The 22,614-nt window shown below is 44.1% G+C and overlaps 1 protein-coding gene across 1 annotated transcript; it reads left to right on the top strand.

Moving 5' to 3' along the window:
- The first annotated feature begins 3,467 nt into the window (after window positions 1–3,467).
- dthd1 (death domain containing 1) lies at window positions 3,468–16,167 on the top strand. The gene is made up of 10 exons (XM_054800705.1): window positions 3,468–3,874; window positions 3,973–4,324; window positions 5,547–5,859; window positions 5,940–6,119; window positions 6,237–6,502; window positions 6,648–6,806; window positions 10,127–10,416; window positions 13,254–13,504; window positions 13,562–13,619; window positions 13,690–16,167. The coding sequence occupies exons 1-10, from the start codon at window positions 3,622–3,624 to the stop codon at window positions 13,989–13,991; spliced, it is 2,424 nt and encodes an 807-aa protein (XP_054656680.1). The 5' UTR covers window positions 3,468–3,621; the 3' UTR covers window positions 13,992–16,167.
- Window positions 16,168–22,614: the final 6,447 nt, after the last annotated feature.

Below are 22,614 nucleotides of genomic sequence, written 5' to 3'. Positions count from 1 at the left end.
AGGATTCGTGAGTACCCAATTGACTTATTGTGCACGTGCTTTTATTTTCTGCTCTTCTTGAGTGAAGTGGCCATTTTGGTTTGTAGGCCTCACCGCACCCAAGCAACGACACAGGCCTGCAACTGGTTGAACTAAGTTTGAACTGGGTTTAAACAAGGAAACTAAATATTGGTACTGTTTGGACACTTTGAGTTATTATTGTGCTTTATATTTTGCTCACTTTATCGTGACCAAGAGGTCATTTGAAAGACTCAGAACATACAAATTGATCTGGTATTTTATTTGGGAAACTTTATTTGATAATGTGGACATATTTTCATCAAAGTGTCATTTTGAATTTTGTGTGTACATATTGTAAATAAATTTATGTTCATCTGTTATATTTAAAATACAGTTGTGGAGGTCTTTATTACAATTGAACAGAAATATACATTGCAAATTATTGTGTACAAAACACACAAACTCAGGCCGAGTCTTATTGTATTAATCACTCCAGCATTTATAAATTAACTACATGAGACCTGGGTTACATACATAACTTCTTAGAATATCTACATGCAGAGCTAAGTTTTAAAGACAAGGGAGACTTAGCCAGGACAAAAGGTGATGCAGAAGTCAAACCTAGTAAAGAAAAGCACTCCACCGCGCCTGGTGAGGCGCAGGGCGGAACGGATGTGTGAGAGGTTTCGATGGTCTGTGAAATGATGAAGGGGTGAAGCTCCCAAAGGGCAAGGGCCAGTGCCTCCTCCCGAAGGGTAAATATGACCGCCAGGAACTCCTGGTTGCCAATGTCAGTTCTCAGCAAGTGAAAGGCATCTCGAGAAAAGGGCGCAGAGGTGCAGCCTCTGATCGGAAATGGAGAGCTGTGGAGAGCAGGGCCACGGCCCCGACCCCTGTGTCGGACATGTCAACCTCAACAAAAAATGGAAGAGAAGGGTTAGGGTGAACAAAAAAGATTTAAGACGCTGGAAGGCCAGGTTGGCCTTCAGGGACCACAAAAAGGAACCTTGGATGATGTAAGCTTGCTCAGAGGTTCTGCAAGCTTACTAAAGTCACGTATAAAGTGACGGTAAAAACTGGCAACCCCCAGGAACCTCTGCAGAGGCTTCTTTGATATAGGAATGGGCCAGTCGACCACTGCCTGGATCTTACAGGGTCAGGTCTAAGTTGCCCCTTCTTTTACACTTCTGGAGCTTGACGAACAGCTGATTCTCCAATAGTCTTTGCGGTACGAGACGAACGTGCTGGCGATGTTGTTGGATCGAACAAGAGAAGATGAGAATATAATCCAAGTACACAAACACAAAATGACCAATCATATTGCGTAGAATGTCATTAAAGAGGCATTGAAACACGGCAAGAGCATTAGTGAGGCTGAAAGGCATAACACAATATTCAAAATGCACCAAAGCAGTGTTTAAAGCCATTTTCCACTCATCACCCTTCAAGATGATAGGCGTTGAGTAAATCCAGCTTGGTGAAGATGATCGCATCATGAAGAAACATAAAAGCGGAATCGAGGAGTGGAAGAGGATATTTATTTCTGACCGTAATTTTATTAAGACTGCGTAAGTCAATGAATGGACGCAACGTACTGTCTTCTTTCAGCAAAGGGAGCGGAAGAAGGGCGGATGTGCCCGGGGATGAGGGTGGAGGAGATGCACTCCTTGAGTGCACGTTGTTTGGGTTGAGAAATATTATAAAGCCGAGAGGAGGGGAGCGGCGACCCGGGTTACAAATCTATAGCACAATCATAAGGGGGGTGGAGAGGAAGAGATGTGGACACAGAGGCCAGATCAGGAAGAATTGAGAGAGGGAGGACTGGCTGAATTGACGGGAGGAAAGGTGGCATGGAGACGATGGCTATGATAAAAGGTACTCCAAACAGAAACTTTGAGACCCTTCCAATCAATTATGGGTCGGTGACCCTGAAGCCCGGGAAGACCAATCACCAAGCACGCTGAGTGAGAAAGGTTAACAAGCTCGTGATGATTACCCTAAAGTAACAGGGTGTGTGTCTGATGACTAACACTAGCCAGGTGGCGCCCAACAAAAGAGCGAACATTTTTCTGGCGATCTGTCGCCACAATGGGAATATTAAAACAATTAACTGGCCTACTGTCAATTAAGTGCTCACCAACCTCCGAGTCTATGAGTAGGGGTGTCACGAGACACTCAGTTCACGAGATGAGATGATACATGAGATTGGGTCAATGGGTCTATTGGGTCTATTATTTTTTAAGAAAAGTAAAATAAAAAAAATATTTGTATTTACTTTGTCAACCAAACGCCTCAGTGAGAGTTGACGTGCAGTTTTTTCCCCCTGGGAAAACTGTGTTGGTTATGTTTTCAGTGGGGCAGTTGGTTGCGTTGCCCTTTTGTTGCCACCACTTTTGAACAAATTCCGCAGAGTGGCTCGTCCGTATTGATGGGCTCACCTTGCTCATTTTGGTTTGGAGCCAAAACATTTTAACACAGGGGCTGTGGCATTTGGTTTTGCAAGCACCTTTTCCCTCCTTTCTACTACAGTACGTTACCTTGCTTTGCTCCTCACGAGGCAACACTCTTGTACTGTGTGTATGCTAGCTGCCCCGCCTCCCCTCACAGAGACAAAGACTGTATGACTGACAAGAGAGCTGACTTCGTTGAAGCCGTTGTTTTATGAAGCAAACGTATCCAGGGGCTGAAAACAAGCACCCAACAAGTAAAAAAAAGTAAACCCTCTTCGTGTCTGTTTGCACGCAAGAGAAGAGGAAATCAGACACGCATGCACATGGCAATATATACAGAAATCTCTTTTGTGCCTAAAGAGGACACCAGTCTAAATGCTGCAATTTGAAGAAACTAATCAATGTGTGCATTTTAGCGTCTAACCTTGCCGTTGACAGAATGCACTCGCGGACAGGGAGGAGAGTGAGAGAGCCAGAAGAGATCACTGGCTGGGGCCAATAACAACTCAAGATCTTTTAAAGCAAGGAGTTTGTGTCAGCAGTGGCATAAAGCCTCAAATGAAAGGAACAACCAGCAAGCAAAAGTCGAAAAACAGTTTTTCTGATAATTTTGCACTAAAAAATTAAATAAATTATTGAACAATGTGTTTCCCATGTATTCGTATTACTCCATAACATGCAATGCATCCAAATAGTAGAAAATTGTACTTGGCCAAAGCAAACTATTTGGTTGAATCAAACGATTGATTGATTAAAAAAACAAAAACAGCAACTCTTTTAGCAGGGCTTTATAGTCATGCTGACTATTCAATTGATAGTAAAAGAGATCTCTAAGGTTGCAGATGCGCGTAAAACGAGCAAATAAATCAGACGCAAAGGAACAGGCTGTCCTCGACTCCTTGTGAATCTGGCATTGTGTGGCATCTCTTTTGTGCCTCCACGTCACGCCTCCAGGGGTCGCCTTGGCAACATGTTTTACAACTGGCAGCCTTATAAATACACCACTGACTCCTGCAAACTAGGATAGCTGGACACAGGAACCCTCAAAAGCCTACAAGGACACAGCTCCTATTCCAAAAAGGGGATACTTAGAGGGGAATGCAAAGTGTTTTATTTACCAAAAGACTTCAAAAAGTGGGATTTGAAGTTCTGGTTGCATTTTCAGCTCTTAATGGACGACAAACAGAGTGAGGGGCTTCACGGACAAAGCATGGACGACGCGCTTCTCTGTATGTTGACTGACACCATTCAGGGAATGGTGAGAGGACAAGATGAGGAACGTGAGTGGAGACGTAGAGCTTTGGGAGCGATGAGGCAGTTGAGTGTTTTTCATGCAAGCGGAGTGACAGCCTGGAGAGATGCTCTCCGTGGATGCTTTCTCATCAAAGAGCCATTAGGGGGCGTGCCTCTGCAGCCTCATCCAGGTAGGCTTCCTCAATGGCTGCATGGCTGCAATGTGTGTGTGACAACTAGCAGTGATTTGCATATGTTTTGTTTCAATGCAAATCTACTCCTTTTCCAGACTGTAGCAGCATTTTTCGGAGTGTTATGGATGATTTAGAGCACATTCAGGACCAGCTCAACATGATATTCAACAGGTTGGACACTGAAATAATCCACTTGAGTGCAGAAAGAGCTGATAGTCAGGACCAGATCCAAACCAAAACTGAAAAGACACCTGCAGAGGCCCAGTCAGGGTGTGAAGAGGAGGCTAAAGATGGAGGCGATGACAACCATGCCTCTTTTATCTGTGATGATGACGCAGAAGGTGGGCTGGACTTCAAAGATCAAGGGTGGGACGCAGAAGAAACATTGGACATCGTCTCTGCGAATACACAAAAGGAGGAGACAAGCAAAGAATGGACTGCAGTTGGGTATGGGTCACTTGTCATCCACATGTCCTAAATACTCCAGTTAATGCCTCCATTCAATTATTTGCCATGTCTCCTATTTGGTAGTGACCAAATGTTTTGAGAATGACAAGTGTTGGTTTTCACAGAGTTTGCTGCATCAGTGTTTTTAGATCTTTTTATCAGATGTTACTACGTTACCACTAGTTACCACTTTTGCCTTTGGAAATGGCATTGTCACTAAACTGTTCTTTGATGGTTGGGAGGAGTTACTTTGGTTCATTATTCATTATTCATGGATGTGTTCTTCGGCAAAATTGTGAGTGAGCCCACTCCCTTAGCTGAACAGCAACCCCACACAAATGATTTCAAGATGGTTTCCTGTTGGTGACGGGTGGCGTAAAGCAAGAAATTAGGATCCCAAGATGCAGAGAAGAGAGTGTCAATGTAACAGAAGCTTATTACAAATAGTCCAAAAAATAGAAAAGCAAAAAAACGTAAAAGTCCAACACAAATCTTATGTGCCGAGCCACAGGTGGAAAATAAGTGAACACAAAAAGCCGCTAGACACAGGGATAGCATGGAGGAAAAATGCTATGCTAACAAAAGACACTGCTGAGAACCGAGCAGGAAAATACCAATAAACCAAAGCCGCTGCTGCTGAAAACCAAGCAGGAATACAACAACCAAAAGCCACTGCTGCAACCCGACAAGCAGAGTACAATAATGTAATTACAAAAAGCAGGGAGGAATGACCAGAGAGCTAACTAACAGGTACATATACACGACAGGGAGAAGCAGACGTGGATCGGAAACAATCTGGCAAAAGGTAAGTGAAACAGCAAGGAGGGTAATGAGCTCCTCCCAACCAGTCGACAGTGTGCTGCAACAGATGGCAGAGAGAGGGCAGCAAAACAGCACCACAGCTCATGACAATATCAGTCTGTCCCTGATATTTTTCCGGGAGAGAAGTGGCTTCTATGCGCCTTTCACCAGGCCATTTTACAAATGTCTTAGTCTCACTGTGTGTGCAGATACACTCACGCTTGCCTGCTACCATTCCTGAACAAGCACTGCACTGGTGGTGCGCCGATCCTGCAGCTAAATCAACTTTCGGAGAAGTCGTGACACTTGTTCATATATAATGAGTTAAATAACGCTCTATACTAATAATAATAATAGCAAAATAAACACTGCGTCTATGATTAGTGCATTTAGGGTGCATGTGGTTGTGTGTTGTTCCTAGGTTTGAGAACTCAGAGATAGCGGGTGCATGCTTCATTCGAGCACCACTGGGTGCGGCCGGTGTCCTGCGCTGTGAGGTGGCTGATGCCCTCAGCTGCTTGATGGTCAGCGGCGCCGAGGAGCTGGTCAGCAGGGTCATCAGGGTCAGAGTTCAAGACTATGCCGACATCCGCTTCCCTCTGACCATGGCGTTGCCCTTCTGTGCGCGTCACCGTGGCATCTACAGAAGTATTGCTGTCAAGGTGGTGAATGGTGAGAGGAAGGCCAGCTACATCGTCCCTGCAACAACAGAGGGCACATATGGTGGACAGAGGGTAAAGTCACACTTGTATGTGGTCACTGCAATCAGGGGATGACATCACAGTCCAGATGACCTGTGAAACTGTGGCCTCAGGGCTCTTTCGCAGAGGTGAAGGTGTACTCACTAGGCCTGTTTGCAGTGGTTTCCTGTCTCAAACAAGAACACTTCACAGTTCCTAGACGGGGTGTGTCCCACAAACTTCCCGTGGACCCTCGCATCTGCCTCGACTACCCCCCGGGATCCTTCACCGCTCCTGTTATGGTGCAGTACACGGTACGATGTGCTGAATGAGACATCATACATGAGAGGAAGTATTTGTGCACTTTGAGGACGGTTTCTGCACCCATGCTTGGATGTGTTTGGTAAGACCATCTCTGTCCCAAACCTCAGATCCAACCGCTGGACGCCGTCCTTCTGGCCGCCGTGAAGTTGAAAAGTGAAGCCTACCGCAGGGTGGTGTCCACCAGCCCTCTCCTCTGCCTCGCTCACCCGTCTTCTCAGCCCCTGCGTAGACCCCTCACGGTCACACTTCCTTGTCCGCCAAATCCCGACAAGAGGAAGGACACGAGGGCACAGTGGAGGGACGTCGAGTGTCTCCTCCCTCTGCCTGTTGCCGCCCCTCCAGTGTGGGATAGGACATCTTTCCAATGGAGGAGGTAAAATACGAACCAGTCCAGGTTGACATTATTTGCTTCTTACATTATGTTTAATTTACTTATTCTGACAGGTGTGGACCTTTAATTCATTTTCTATTAAATGTTGTGTCCCCTGAGAGACATTTAAAATAACTTTTTGCGTCAGGATGCTGGGATCTTCCACTCAGTCATCCAAAGAGAACCCCGCCGAGCTTCTGAGTGTGATGGGCTCCACGAATCGACACTGGAGCGTCCCAGAAGGAATCGCCATCCGGAGCCATCAGAATGGCCTCGTGTCTTTTGACCTGATGGAGAACTTTGACAGGTTTGGATTCTTTTTGTCCGTCAGTGTGTATCGTGGCTGCTTCCAGGCTAAACAGATGACAACGCAAACTGCCAAATGAAGCAGAAGCATCCAAATGAGAACAAGAGACAGTCCAGGCAGCGCCAGATTGAGACATGTCGTCTCCTTCACAGCAGCATTTGTGTCCAATCCAGAGCTCTTGCTCTTGTGTCCAGTTCCTGGCAGTCTCATCTAAAATAAAACCCTCAAAACAATGGGACTGCAACTAAATCATGCAAATGGTGTGTCCAAAGTGCAGCTCATTTTTTATTGGCACATTGTAAGAATAACATTAAACACAAACTCTACAGGAAAGCAAAAGCAAAAAGGCCTAATGTAACGAGAAAAAGCTTAAATGTTGATACTAATAATAACGATAAAGTAAAACCCATTTAAGTCAATATCCCTCGGATTGGCTGGCTTTTGTCAACATAACCAAAAATGTTTTCCTCCATTTGTGTATAATTTAAATGGATGCATTTTGTTGGTTGCAGAAAGGGAGATGAAAACACGGTTAGAAGTCTACAACGAAAGAGGAAAACCCCTTTGTTCCCATACTGAAGCTTTTAAGATACCTGGCACTTCCTTTCCTGTTCCCTCTGCACCCTTCTTCATTTGTTTTTACTGATTTTGACGTAACCACATATCTGCTTTTGCAAAAACATGCTAGCAATAATGATGAAGTTAACATGCTACAAATGCTGACATAATAGACCGATTTTTCATAGAAATGACTCCTTTGAATCTTAAATCGCCCAAAGCGTTAAGATGTAGGTCACAACCGGAGATACGATTTTTTTGCCCGTGCGATTTTTGCCTTACCCAAATTGCTAGGTTTTTTGTTTTTTTTTGTTCGCTGAGAACGTATTTGTGGTGACAATGAAGGAGTAAGATCCTGACACGCATGGAATACGTATAAATTAACTAATTATGTATGTGGGGTGTACGTGTGGCGCACGACACACGCAGGAGTCCGCAAGTGCAACGTATGAAAACACTGACATTTCGCCCAAACCTGACACCGGCAAAACGTACGAAAGACACACATTGGCCGTATGGACGACGCACAAAGACTTACGAAGTGTGTATGTTTGTCCAGTAACCTGAAAAAAACGTAGGCGCCCATTGAGTTCATTTGAGATGACAAAGAACCTTTGTGGCTGGTTTGCGGCTGGAAAATCACTGCGTTTCTTGCGTTATTTTGCATGTAGACTGGTCGTAGGAGCCCGTGCGAACGGTTGGGACTGAGTGAGCCTTAGGTGAGTACTTTTTAGTCATAAGAAGACAGTGGATCGGGACTTGATGAGTTGGTCGACTGCGACAGGTTGTCGACATAAACGGGACCAACAGGTCCACTGTACGTACGGGATTTCTTTCTTTTTTTTTTTAAAAGTACGTTTGCAAAAAAAAAAGCTCATGTTGTCATTATTGGGGTTGTTGTGTGTCAAATTTTGGGGGGAAAATTTAACTGATTCCATTTTGGAACCAGGCTGTCACATGTGGAAAAATGATTGGTCAACATAAATGGGGTTGACTTAAAGGAAAACTGCACCTTTTTTGGAATTTTGCCTGTCATCCACAATCCTTATGTGAGACTTCTCTTTTGCGTGCGTTCTAAAGACATAAAAACAGATAAAAAGAGACCGCTCATTACTGCACGTAATGGGACCCAACTATGCCGCCTACAAAGGCCGCTATTAAAACACCTCTATAAACCTTCAACAAGGTTTTATGGTTTTATATCCATGCTGTGACCATGCAGTAACAGATACATTCATGATAACATGTGATACTTACAGGATTTTGCTGTATTTTGGTCCTTTTAAGCATTACCCGAACTTCCTTCTTGGGAGTGTTGATTTCACATAGCGACATAGAAACAAATGTTTCCAAATAAAACCACAGCAGCAGTGGTGTCAGCTTAAATATGGAGCCTTACCTTTTTGGTAGGTGTCTGAGGCACTGAGAGCGCACGGGAGAGTGTGTGGTGAAGCTAATCAGTGTGTGGCGAAGTGGCAATGGGCCAGTAATGTTGTTTGATCGGCGTAATAATAATAATAATAATAATAACAATGTTGCTGTAGCTTGGTTAAAGGGATACTTGGGATTTTTTGACATGAAGTTGTATGACATCCCCATCAGCATTGTAGTCTAATAACAGCGACCTACCCCCCAACTTGGTCTCCTAAGTTCAGTTCTGGTCAGACTTCTGTGATGTAGTTCCGCTTAGTTGCTGGGGACAATCAAGTAAAGAGTAAGAGGGATATGGCGGGAGACAAATATAACGCCGAGCGTTTTGTGAGGTTTGAGTTGTATTGTTGTTTTTGTTTCTCATAATATTACAACTCACTCATTCATTCATTCATTTTCTGTGCCGCTTATCCTCACTCGGGTTGCAGGGTTATGCTGGAGCCTATCCCAGCTGACTTTGGGTGAGATGCAGGGTACACCCTGGGCTGGTTGCCAGTCAATCTCATATTACTACAACAACAAAAAAAAGTTTTCTTTAATATTTCAACTCTATGCTACTAAAATGACATTGTTTTTCCTGATAATATTACAAGTTTACTCTTGTAAAATTCCAACTTTTTTTCTTGTCAGCATATGATTTTTTTTGCCAGAATATTTGGACTTTATTCTTGTAAAATTACTGCTGTTTTTTCCATTTCTGGTGGGGTTTTTTTTTCAGTTTTCCAACTATTTCACCTTTGTTATTGTAATTTTTTTCTCATAATTATGACTTTATTCCCTTATTTTAACTTTATTCTTGAAACATAAGTTTTCCCGCAAACCAATTTTCCCAAAAATTACAACTTTATTCGTTGTTTTGTTTCTTTTTCATCATATTAAGACTTGAAAAAAATAATGTCCACTAAATGACTTCATTTTTCCTCAAATATTACAATTAATTGTCATAAAATTGCAACATTTTTCTTGTTAGAATCTGACTTTTTTCTCTTAATATTTAGACATTATTCTCATAAAATTACGACTGATTTGGCCTTTTTTTGTTTTTTTGTTAAATTATATGTTTACAATGTGCCATGGGCTAATAAAAAAAACAGCTGCACGCCGCAAATGGTCTACATGGATGATCTTGGTGTCAACATATGGAGGGTGGTAAGTATCCATCACTGCACACTCAACATTTTGGCCGTTTTGAGTGCAACATCTGGGTACTGACTGTGTACTGCATTTTGCTGTACTTCTCAGTGCGAACGCACACAAGTCCTAGTGTACAGTAAATATGGAAGTGTGGCAATTGAGACCCAGCCTACATTATGCCTTCTGTCTTACTGCAGGCTCCTGGTGGTTCGCCTCCTCTCCCCGCTGCAGCCTTGCCATCTCACCTGCCTGGCAGAGGACCTGGTGGACTCGGCGCACCGCCACCAGGTAACTGTGGTCCTACAGCCTCGCCAGGACCAGCCGCGTGCCATCCTCGTGGTCGCCCTGCCTAGTAGGGAGCTCAGCTGGGAACTGTCCCGGCTGCAGGCAGGGGGCAACGAGGCTCCCCTGGAGATGTCACCGGAGATCTGCATGCGGGAGGGGGACCAACTTGTCCTACGTCTTTGCGGAAATGTCACCTGTGCAGGTTAGGCAAAGACAAGGAAGTATACTTGGTAACTTGAGTGTAATGTCACATTACAGTTTCAACCATTTTGTGAGTTTTCATCACGTTTAAAAATTAGTCACACATTTGACAAGGACCAAAAAACATCAACTTCCCCAAAACTGCTGTAAAAAAAATAAATAAATAATGATATAATATATATAATAGGGCTGTCTGTCAATCGATTAAAATATTTAATCACGATTAATCACATGCCCATAGTTAACTTGTAATTAATCACAATTGCAGATACGTTTTTGTTGCTTTATGCCAATTTTTGTTGATGAAACGTTCTGTTTTTTCAAACAGCTCCACACAAAATGCACCTGAAAGTACAAAAAACAAACACAATGGACCGCAAGTAGACTTTGGTAAGGTCAACTGTTCATCATTCTCTTCAAGCAAATCTCACAAAATGTATTTATGAGTAACATTACAAATAACTTGTGCAAAAACACTCACCAAGTAATTGAAATGAAAACAGGATGTTAGAAAAATAAATCTTGACAATTTCCAAAAAGTGCTGATGAACCGTCAGCGGTTTACAGAACTAGGATTGCGCCCTGTACTGTAGTGCAGTCAGGCTATAGATTATACTTCACTTCCAAACACTCTTTTCCATACAGACATACACACACACGGAAACACTCTCTTACACACACTTTATCACACTTTTCTTGGTGTGGCGACCTTAGCAGCATGGAAATATGATACCACGGGTCTTGCAACATGCAACTTTTATTCTGTCATCTTTGACAGACACAGCAGTCAAGCACAAACACTAATAAATCGCTAACTTATCATCCCAGACCTAGTGCCCATATATATGTATATATATATTTGTGTGTGTGTCTGTGTATATTAAAAAAACACGTGAACGCCTTTCAAAGCCGATCACAAAAACTGGCGGCAAACCCTACATGTCTGCTGTGCCACGTAAGGTTGTCAACAAAATGACGTAGTGAACTTGACACAACTACGCCAATCGATGCCAGCGTGTTTGATCACTCCCTTACCAAATCTCAGATCGACTATTCTTGAATATTTGTTTAGACGCTTTGCCCAGCTTGCTGTTGCTGTTGCTGTACTTTGCACGGTTGGCAGCTACCCGCCTTTCTCCAAATGTGGCTTTTTACCAAGTGTCACTTTACTCTCTTGTTGTCGTTATACTAATTATGTCTTGTTCTCAAACCACTGTTTGTGTGTGGTTGTTAAATGAACATAAACACATAGCGATACTATCGCTATACTATCTCACCAGCTGATTTTGAGTAGTTCACAAAGGCTCAAAGAATATTTGCTTCAATTCTTACTGGTTTTATATTATAACTGTTCAATTCATACTTTATGCCTTTATATAATGACAAATAAGCACAAAATAGCATAAAAACGACGGCCACACTGTTTAAGTGGAGATCTCCTTGGTAAATAAAGTAGTGTACAATTTAAATGTTACATCCATCCATCCATTTTCTATACCGCTTCTCCTCAATAGGGTCGCGGGAATTTAAATGTTGCCAGTCATAAATAAAATACAAATCATTGACAGCTCTAATCGTGATGAAAGTTGGGGACCCCTGCAACTTGACAGTAAACTGTATTCTGTTAATTTTGTTACCTTGAGCTAAAAAAAATAATTATTGAACAGTTTCATTCCTATGTATTTGTATTACTCCAAAACATGCATCAAATTAAATTCAGGTTTGTGTAAAATAGTACAAAAATGGTTTCACATAAATAAAGACAATAAAAAAAACAATCCGCCCAAACGTTTAATAATTACCTATTTGCCAGGGTGCCTCATAACTCATCAGAAATAAATTGAAAAATGTACCCTTAATCTATGTGATCGGTATTGGCCGATCTCACTCATGGATGTTCGGTATCGGAATCGGCAGCATAAAATTCTGATCGGAGCATCTCTACGTACAGTAGAAGGTCTTTTTGTTCTTGTCTTTGTATTTTGGGGATTTTAACCTATTTAAAGGATATTAAAAAAATGAAAAAGACATCCAAAAGAAGGGTCTTCTAAGCATGTACAAGGTGTACATTGATGATATTGGTATCAACATAGAGGGGTGATTTTTGTTGACTGTGAATATGAACGTGCATATCTTTGCTAGTGGGTTAGAGTAAATAAAGCTGCTTATTCAGTGAGTTTTAGCGGCGGAGGAGTGATACTTTGGGAGGGATAAGAGTTTCAAACGGTGCCAAGTTTGTCACATTCGTGTTTTGATGAATGATATTATTATTATCAACATGCCGCCTCAGTGCTGGGGTCTGGTGGTTTTAAAATATTAGATCTTTAAAGGTCAGTATGTTTACATAACGCCACTGTTTTTGGTCGAGAAAATGTTGAAATGCACAAACATATGTATCTATTTTTTTACGCGGACGCAGAAAAAAGTTACTGCACGCTTTGAATGGGGAAAAAAATGTGCCATCAGGTGGACAAATAGAAAAATAAGAAAATTAAAGCTTGTAGATTTTTTTTTTCATTTTAGCATAAAGGACTGCATTAGTTTGTGTTGTGTTAAGATAAATGTGGCCTCAAAAATGCATTTACGATGGATTACAATGTGTCACCTTTTTGTCACATTGTCATTTTAAAAGCGTAAAAATAAGGTCACCTGTCTCCTTTCTGTGTGCAATTAAACGTAATTCGAATACAGAAGCTACACATGCAGCCAGTCTGTACTCATGTGAACCCTATGTTGGGAGTATTTATTGTTATGTGGTGAGGATGTGTAAGATTATTGGAAGCAGTAGGTAGAATTGCTGCTGCTGACCTTTCCACATGTTAAATTATGTTGCCACAGGACTTGGGACTAACGAGCACGGCGTCCTAGACGAGCGCATCACCTTCCACAGTCAGCGAAGGAACGAGCTGCTAGTGCACCTGACTGAGGTGGACCCCTTCGGCAACTATAGCTCCCCTCACTACAAAGGTGCTGCCGTCTTCTACAAGGTCACCAGAGGTCAAGCGGAGTGGCGAGGGGACAAAGCGGTCCAGGTGGACGTGGAGCACCTGGGGGAGCCGGTGTGCAAGCTGCCTCTGACTCTGCCCAAGGTACTTTTAAAAAATGATGGATGAAAGAGTTCCACAGTAATGGCTTCCTCATTTTAGAGAATCAGAAGCATCAGACAGCCCGTCACGCCGAAGATTACACTCTGTGAGAGGACAGGTGGGACATCTTTGATCACTGAAACATGGCCTGACACTAACTTTCTGTGCATTCACTTCGTCCCCACCAGACTGCCTCCCAGACTCGCTGCTCCTCTGGCTGTCGGGGGAGCTTTCAGAAGAAGAAATAGGCCACCTGGCACTTTCTCTGCACCTTCGCCGTAGCGCCACCCAGATGGTGAAGCTCCGGGCCGGGGACAACCTTCCCGGCCAGGCCTTCCGCATCTTGACCATGTGGAGGAGGGAACTGCCTGCTTCCCAGCTGCAGCCTAAGGCCTCCCAGCTGGCGCGCTGCTTGGCCAGGAGCGGCAGGCCAGATCTTGCTAGAGAACTGCTGCTACGCCAGGCAGCGACCACCGTGACGCCGAAATGAGGATTTTGCCTCTTAAAAGGGCTTACATTACTCCTGCACTTCCAACTTTTCAGACTTATGTATATGTTTAAAATGATGGACTCTTGTTCTACATGCTGTGGAAGAGCCATATAATAAGGTTGGTGTGTTTTTAAGTGAACCCTGGTCTCATTTTTATGCCACTCCTAAATCCTGTGAACGGTCGGGTACAATAACTTCACAAGATTTTAAATTAACTTACTATAGTGTCCCACTGGGATCCAATATCATTTTAAAAGGCCATGAAATGAGCAGGAGAGGGCCTTTTAATAATGTGGCTTCCACTGAAGCACCTTGCAATGTTTGTTTCATCCATCAGAGGACACTGTTGCACCATCCTCCTGTGCTTCCACTCAAAACTGGGGTCATTCCATGCTACTAATGAGTGAACCTGCATTAAGACCAAATATATGGTTGCATAAAACATCGATACAATCAAGGCAAGCATCAGGAATGCCTAAAAAAATGGATTTCACTAATTGCACCATGCAAGTGCCTCACAGTACAATTTCTGTAGTGGTTAATGTGTGACATCGCTCTACCAAAAGGAGGTAGATGATTCACCAAGCAGCCCTCTCTGCTGAGATGTGACCTCATTTCACACCCTTGACACAGAGTCGTCAAGAGCGGCGACTGGCTTCTCGCCAACGCTGACGCTCGGTGACAGCTGAGCCTCTGTCACACACATGCACACATATCAGAACTGCAGCTAGGTACTGGCAAATAATGATGAGCGGATGCTGAGTGTGTTGCTTTAGCGGGTATTGGTACGGGTAAGCCTTTTTTTTTAAAACAGGGTGCATCCATGAGGCATCTTAGGGTGCATTCATAATTGTCATGTTTGGTTCGGTTAAAAGGAAATCCGTTTGCGTTTCGTCAAGTCATGTGAACGCCATCACCCGAACCCTGGTGTGCATCAATCAAGACGGATCGAGAGATGGATCTATGTCCGCTTGTTCAGTTGATCACTTTCACATTGCATGGGGAAAATGTAACACCATCTACTGGACAAATATAAAATAAAAACATCTGAAAGACAGTAAAACAGTGTAGTGTGCGGCATTCGCAACCCCGCATAGATGGGGATTTCTCTTCACTACTTTAAATTAGAAATACAGTCAAACCTGTCTTAGCGGCCACCTTTATAGAAGGGCCACCTGCCTATAGCAGCCACTGAAAAAGGGGTAGGATTAAATAAGTTTTGCTTCTTCCTACTCCTTTTTGGACATGCAAAATTGTGAATTGTACTATGTGATGTGCTACTGTTTGACTCATGCATGTTCAGGATTAAAACCATGAACCATGATAATAACAAGCCTAGTAGTGCTGTACAACTTTTATCCGCAGTCCGCAGTGCCCTTTACTGGTCAACATTATTATTATTTTTTTTTCCTTTTTTTTCTTATTTTTCCTCTACTGGTCAACATTCAAACTGGACGCCAACCTGTCCATAGAGGCCACCTGTCTATAGCGGCCACTTTTGCAGACTCCCTCTAGTGGCCGCTATAGACAAGTTTGACTATATATATTTTTTAACATAAAGCGAAAGGTATTTGATGGCGCTATCTGCAGGGGAAAAAGAGCTGCAGCTCTGATTCCAGCAGAGGGCGCTGTCTCACAAGTCATTTCACAAAACATTTTCCAGCAGGAAGATGCTTTGACAAGACATGATGTGTAAGTACAATACTGTATAGTGGATGCCTGTAATTGTTTTTTAGTAACTCGGACAGGCATATTATAGGGTTTATACTTTCAAAAATAGCCATCTAATCCTCCATTATTTGTGGGTTATTGCCATCCACTGGGGACCTGGAAACGTAAATGTGCCACACCGTTGTTTTAGGCTAATTTAAGTAACAGAGACGACCGTGTTCAACAGTTTGGACGCTTGGTTTGGGTTCTCCTGTGTTCTGTCTTTATTTCCTGCTCTTATTTTGTTCATCCGTTTCCTGTTTTATGCAGTTTTGAACTTTGCTTTACTCCTGCCTGAGGGAGCTGCTGGGTGCAGCTGTTGATCATCACTAATTAGAAGGGTTCTTCCACTCAGCATCGATACTTGGACAACACTGCTTCATTGTGTTTGCTGTGTTCTATACGGAAATCCATTTTGTTGGTTGCATTCCGCTGCATCTGCCCTCAAGTCATCCATGTAGTTTTTCTCTTCACGGTGCTTTGTCTCCTTTTGTTGCCTCTTTGTGCCACCATTCCAATGTGAGTATTTCCACCTGCTTGGACTGAAATAAAGACGTTTTACCAACACTTTGCTCTTGTCTCAGCATAATGGGATCATGCACCATACCAGAGTGTGACAAACGGTTCTGAAATGTTTTGAAAATCAATATATCACGTCCATTAGGTTAAAAGAAACACGTACTAGCAGGGCAAACGCATGACCATACTTCCTAAACGAACTAAACATGGCAAGTGTGAACGCAAAGGAAGAATGCTCTTCCTTCCTCATATTTTACCTCCCTTTTGGTGGGATTTTAAAGGGCACAAGTGGTGAGCAGAGTGTAAGCGCAGGGCATCATTAGTGGCCCATCAAACACATACTGAGGGTCTCAGTAAATGTCACACGGGGGGGCTCCCATGGTGCTAGGAAAAGGTTTCCCTCTCATATTATCACCCTCCTATCACCCGCTCTACATTATTGAAAAGGCCATGCAGCAAGGCACTCTGGGAGGTGTGCCCCTCACACAGCAGCATGACACCCCCAACCCTCTCAGGGAGGCGATGAGGCAAAGAATTCCTACTGTGCAAAAGCATCAAAGGATTCTGATTAAAACCTCATCGCTGGTTTCATCCCCCTCAAAAAGTTGGGCTGCAGCAATGGAAGCATCTCTACGGACATCAACAAGGATGGATCACATCTCTGGAGGTGAATGTCTGACTCACACCCTGATCCTGTGTGTGTGTGTGCGTGCGTGTGCGTGTGTGTGTGTGTGTGAAACAGATGGCAAGACAGACCTCTCAGGTGGACGTCTTAGAGGTCCGTGCTCCAGTCTTGATTTGCCCAATTCAATGGCAGCCACTTTCTGAGGGATGTGTAGCCTGAGAGGACCAGATTGGTTGTTTTTTTAATTATTTTACATAACATGACATGAGAAGCAGAGGGAGGTCTATGGGATGAGATGGGAGTGTTTGTGAAACGGGCCGTGAGTAAAGAGGTGAGAAAAGGTTGGGAATATGGTGAGAAAAGGAAGTGTTGAAAGTCTGACAGGACCAAATAAACAAGGGTGTTTGATGGCGTATCAAACTGCCTGGACGTCTGCAGCATATGTGGGTTTGAGTGTGTGTCAAGGCAGCAGGATCGGGTTTCCCTGCCATGCATGAAGCACAAACACAAAATGGCCTGCAGGGTGAGGGGACACAAAAAACATCCACTCACTGGCCACATCCTTAGATACACCTTCACAATTCAGGAGCTGCATTCAAAGACAGTGATGTACTGTGTCCATCCGTCCATCCATTTTGTATGCCGCTTATCCCCACTAGGGTTGCAGGTATGCTGGAGCCTATCCCAGCTGACTTCGGTTGGGAGGCGGGGTACACCCTGGACAGCCAATCACACTCACATTCATACCTATGGACAATTTAGAGTCTCCAATTAACCTAACATGCATGTTTTTGGAATGTGGGAGGTAACCGGAGTACCCGGAGAAAACCCACACAGCACGGGGAGAACATGCAAACTCCACACAGAGATGCCCAACGGAGATTCGAACCCAGATCTTCCCAATCTCCAGACTGTGTGGCCTACATGCTAAAATCTAGCCACTAGTACGCTACATGTACTGTGTCTTTGTGACTTTTTAATGGTGTTCTAACAGTAATATGTGTTGCTAGAGCCCGTTTATGAGCACCAAACGTGATAAAAATCTATCATCTCCCTCATTTGTTTGCTTTTGAGAGACGACTTCGAAGTTGAAGCTTTTCATGACGTCATAAAGGAAAAACATCCTTCCTCATGAACATGATACCGCCTCTGACCCTCCCCTAGCTGGATCAACCAGCCCGTGCATACACCCGCCACTTTGTAAAAAAGCAGGCTGCGCTACGCATGTGGTATTTACGTGAAGGTACACAGAAGGTTACCTTGAACTGGACTTCACAGAGATATTACATTGCAAAAGGCAGGGAGGACTTTCCGCGTGAGTGCTGACCTGCCAACATGTACAAATTTATTGTACTTAACATGCAATTTGACTCTTGAATATGCTTGTATGCTTAACAGTGCGCCATTTTTTTTTGCATTTTCCTGGTTTCAGTTTCAAGTTCAGTCTGTGCAGTACAGATAAATAAGTGGATATTATCCGTTTCTCAATAGTATTTTAAATGGGGTGGGGGCGGGGCTGAAAACATTTCTGTCCCCTTGGGGGGCATGACAGAAAATAACTGAGAACCACTGCCCTAGAGTTTATGAGCACCGAACGGTGCTCGGCTTTAAAAATAGCATAATTATAGACCTTAGTGAAAAATGCGCTAAATCAGGGGTCTCAAACTCGCGGCCCGCGGGCCATTTGCGTCCCATCAAATCGTATATCTTGCGGCCCGCGACTGGACATCAAAGAGTAGTGTAACTGCAGCCCGCAACATCCGGGCAAGCTCAGTGTTACTTTCATACTTACGGGGGCAAGCAAACACCAACACTGAACTAACAGTGGTGTTATCACATGGATGTATTGTGAATAGTATCGCATCGTGAGGTACCCTGAGACTCCCAGCCCTGCTCCCAATACTTGATGCGGCCCAGCCTCACCCAGACTCTACCTCCACTGGCCCCCAGTGAAATTGAGTTTGAGACCCCTGCTCTAAATAGATAGATACTTTATACTATGGGACCTTTAATGCACTGTTTATTATTGTGGTGTTCTGTAAGTCCTACTGTGAGAACTGACCCTCTCATGTAGCTAAATAAGAAGCAGGATTTTTTCCACATGTAATATTCTCGACTCGAGAGCTGGAGCAGATGTCATCCTCGCTTGCACTTCCAAGACCCTCTTCCACTTTAACGAGCAGCTGTCAACGTTCCTTGCCCGGTTCCGGCAATCCCTCGTTCTGGGCGTCACACTGCGCATGACCTCAGGCTCAAGTGGTCTCGTTTCGCCTGCGGCATGCCTGGCAGATGGATTCACAGTGGATATCCTCCACATTATCATGCGGATTACGCTCACCGTTGTGAGGTTAACTTCATGTTGTGTGGTAGTGGTAGAGCATGAGTCACGTTAATTGATTTGATTGAGAAAAGTTGGCTTCAAGTGTGCTGTGATGCAATGAACAGCATACGTGCAAACACTGTTATCATGCACAGTTGTGCTGTACAAGAAAATCTGTGTGTGTGTGTGTGTGTGTGTGTGTGTGTGTGTGTGTGTCAGTACCATTTGGCTCCTCTCAAGCAGCTGTCAGCTTTATCCAAAGTGTTTCAGCTGACTGACCCTCAAAGCGGGCCAATAAACTCAGTGCACACTCCTCCTCCAACATGGCTGCCCTACCAACCACTGCATGCATGGCTCGTTTTTGTGCCATTTGTCCAGCACTCTGCGCGCATCCTACACCTGACCGTGCAACCGTGGCAACCCCTCTGGTCCCCTGCCCTCCAGCTACCCCACCAAGGACGGACGGCCCATTACAGTAATTAACTAGAGAGGGGATTGATGGGATGGAGTGAAGGGAAGAGAAAGGGAAGCACAAGAGATAGAGAAAGTGGTTTGGAGAGAGAGATGACAAGAGGGTTGTGGTGTGGTCTTTTTCTGCTGAGGCAGCACCTGGGTGGGGGCTTCCTGCCTGCCGTTAATCCCTGAGTGACTTTCACTGAATATAGTGGAGCAGGCCAGAGCCATCGCAAATTAATCTAGCAAAGAGCTCGGGAAGTGACTGTGCAAATGCCGCCCCCCCCCCCTTCAATTTCATTCATACACGCACACACACACACACACACACACACACACACACACACACTTCTTCCTCCTGCTGTTAAAAGACTGGGGAGAGATGTGGGGGGTGTAGACATGCAGAGCCTAGAAGGCAAAATCGGTGCAGGTGCAGGAGGGGCAGGAAGACGGTGATCTATTTTAAGCACAGTAAAGGACGAGCATGTGGTGACATCACTCGCAGGCGTATGATGTCACCTGGCTGTGATGCTATCAAGATGGACAATGTTGAATACGCTGCGTGAACGCGGACCATTAACAACAAAGAATGAAAAAAAAACGCTACATCAGCATCATCATTTCTCGACAACTCCATTAGGGAACACCAGGAAATGTTTATTAGCATTCTCAGCCTAAACATCATCAGTGGTTGTGAATATTTCCCAGGTGCCAACATCCAATTAAATTGTGTCCCCTCACGTCACACACTGACGGCCATTTGCACAGAATCTAGGCATTGCCACCATATGACGGGGTGTCCACAGTTCGGCCAGGGGCCCCCGCTTGTTTTTTTATTGGCCCACAGCACATTCTAAAAATATAACAAGAAAACTAAAAAAAAAGCACAAGAAAAAAAATGAAAAATTCTGCAGTAATTTTACAAGAATAAAGTGAAAATACTGAGAGAAAAAAGTTATTTGAAAAGAAAAAGTCCCAATTTTACAAGAATAATGTTGTAATATTGTGGGGGGAAAATAATGTCATTTTAGTCGCATAAAGATGAAATATTTAAGAAAAAAGTTGTAATATTATGAAAAACAAAGATAACAAAAACAAAGAATAAAGTCAAAATATAAAGAAAAAAAGACATATTCTAAAGAGAACGAAAGTCATAATTTTACAAGAATAAACTCTTAATATTATTCGGGAAAATAATGTAATTTTAGTAGCCCAGCCAGGTCCAGCCAATAGGGCAAATATTATTGTCCTAGATGTCATGTGCTGTGGTGTTGCTTTGCTGCCACCTGTCTGCCATCTGTTGCAGTGCACCGCTGGTCCGGCAGGGGCGGAGCTGTCTGTGCACACCTGTGGCCAATTATCTCCACCCGCTTTTTAAGCATGACTGAGACTTCCCTTTGACGCCAGACTGTGCCTTCACTTTCACCTGCTCTCCGCTCATCCCGGCTTCATGGTGTTACTTGTGCTCATTATTTTTTGGCTTTTAGCTTTTGCCTTAATTCGTAATACTCCTTGCCAAGCATTGCCTGCTACTACTAAAGTAAGTTCTACTGTTCTTTATCCTGCTTGACCTACTCAGCAGCGCCTTACGTTTTGTCTTTGTACCTTTTTCTGCAAGCGCCTTTTGTTCTCGTAGTTCTTGTCTTTTTTGTTACCTTTTTGGACCTAGCACATATGTTTTGTATATAGGATCCCAAGATGCAGAGAGACAAAAGTCAGTGTAACAAAAATTTATTAACAAGATCACAGAGCAAGTAACAAAACAAAAATGTACACAGGTAAAAAGTACAACAAAAACTCCAGGCCAAGCCACAGGAAAAAATACACAGCAAAAGGGAAAAAACTGAGGACGCTGCACACACGGAAATAGCAGGGGTAAAAAATACAAAGATAACAAAAAAAAACACTGTTGAGGGAAAAAGACTAGCAGGTAAAAAAACAGAACAGAAAAAGCTGCTGAAAACCAGTATGAAAAAGACTAAGAGTAACAAAAAATCACTGCTGCAACTCCGTAAGCAGGAAAATACAGGTACTCACAAGGAAGACCAGAAAGCTAGGGAACAAGCCATAACAAGGCAAATGAGAGCAGGAAACAGTCGTGCATGGGAAGACAATCTGGTAACAGGTAGCAAGGCAGGGTCTAAATATTTCCTGAGGTGATTGCTAACAGGTGTGCATGAGCTCCTCCCACAGGTCGGCAGGTGTGCTGCAACAAACGACAATTAGGCAGCAGAGCAGCACCCTAACTCATGACAGTATTATAAGGCAAAATCGCTAATCAGAGAGGGGTCGAAGATACAGGAGCGGGTCACCCAGGAGCGTTCCTCTGGGCCGTATCCCTCCCAGTCGAGCAGGTACTGCACCCCCCTACCCCTTCTCCTCGAGTCTAAAATAGCTCTCACCATGTAAGCGGGCAGGCCATCAATCATACGCGGCTGAGGCCGTGCCTCAGTCGGAAGGCACAGCAGACTGGAGGATACGGGCTTCAGGCGAGAGACGTGGAAAACTGGATGAACTCTAAGCAAGAGTGGAAGCTTGAGCCTGACGGATGATTGATTGATGATGGCGTCGATGGTGTATGGTCCCACGAACCTGGGTGCCACCTTTTTACTGGTTCCTGCCAAAGGTAAGTCGCGGGATGACAGCCAAACCTCCTGGCCCGGCTGATAAGCGGGAGCGGGGATTCGGTGGCGGTCAGCCAGCTGGCAATTTCGTGCTGGGGTCCGGGTTAACGCTGCTCTAGTCTCCCTCCACACCCGGTGAGCTCGCCGTAGATGCTTGTGGACAGCTGGCACTGTGACTTCCGCTTCCTGAGAGGAGAATAGAAGAGGGTTTGGTATCCATAAGTTGCTTTGAAGGGAGACATACCTGTAGCCGAGCTGGAGAGAGAGTTGTGGGCGTACTCCACCCAAGGGAGATGGAGACCCACGAGGAGGGGTGCCAGTGACAGACACAACCAAGGGTGGTCTCCAAGTCCTGGTTCGCCCGCTCTGTCT

Source organism: Dunckerocampus dactyliophorus, chromosome 15 (assembly GCF_027744805.1).
Source record: "Dunckerocampus dactyliophorus isolate RoL2022-P2 chromosome 15, RoL_Ddac_1.1, whole genome shotgun sequence".
NCBI classification, from domain to species: domain Eukaryota; kingdom Metazoa; phylum Chordata; class Actinopteri; order Syngnathiformes; family Syngnathidae; genus Dunckerocampus; species Dunckerocampus dactyliophorus.
Note: the sequence above shows the minus strand (reverse complement) of the source record. Positions and strands in the feature narration are given on the sequence as shown.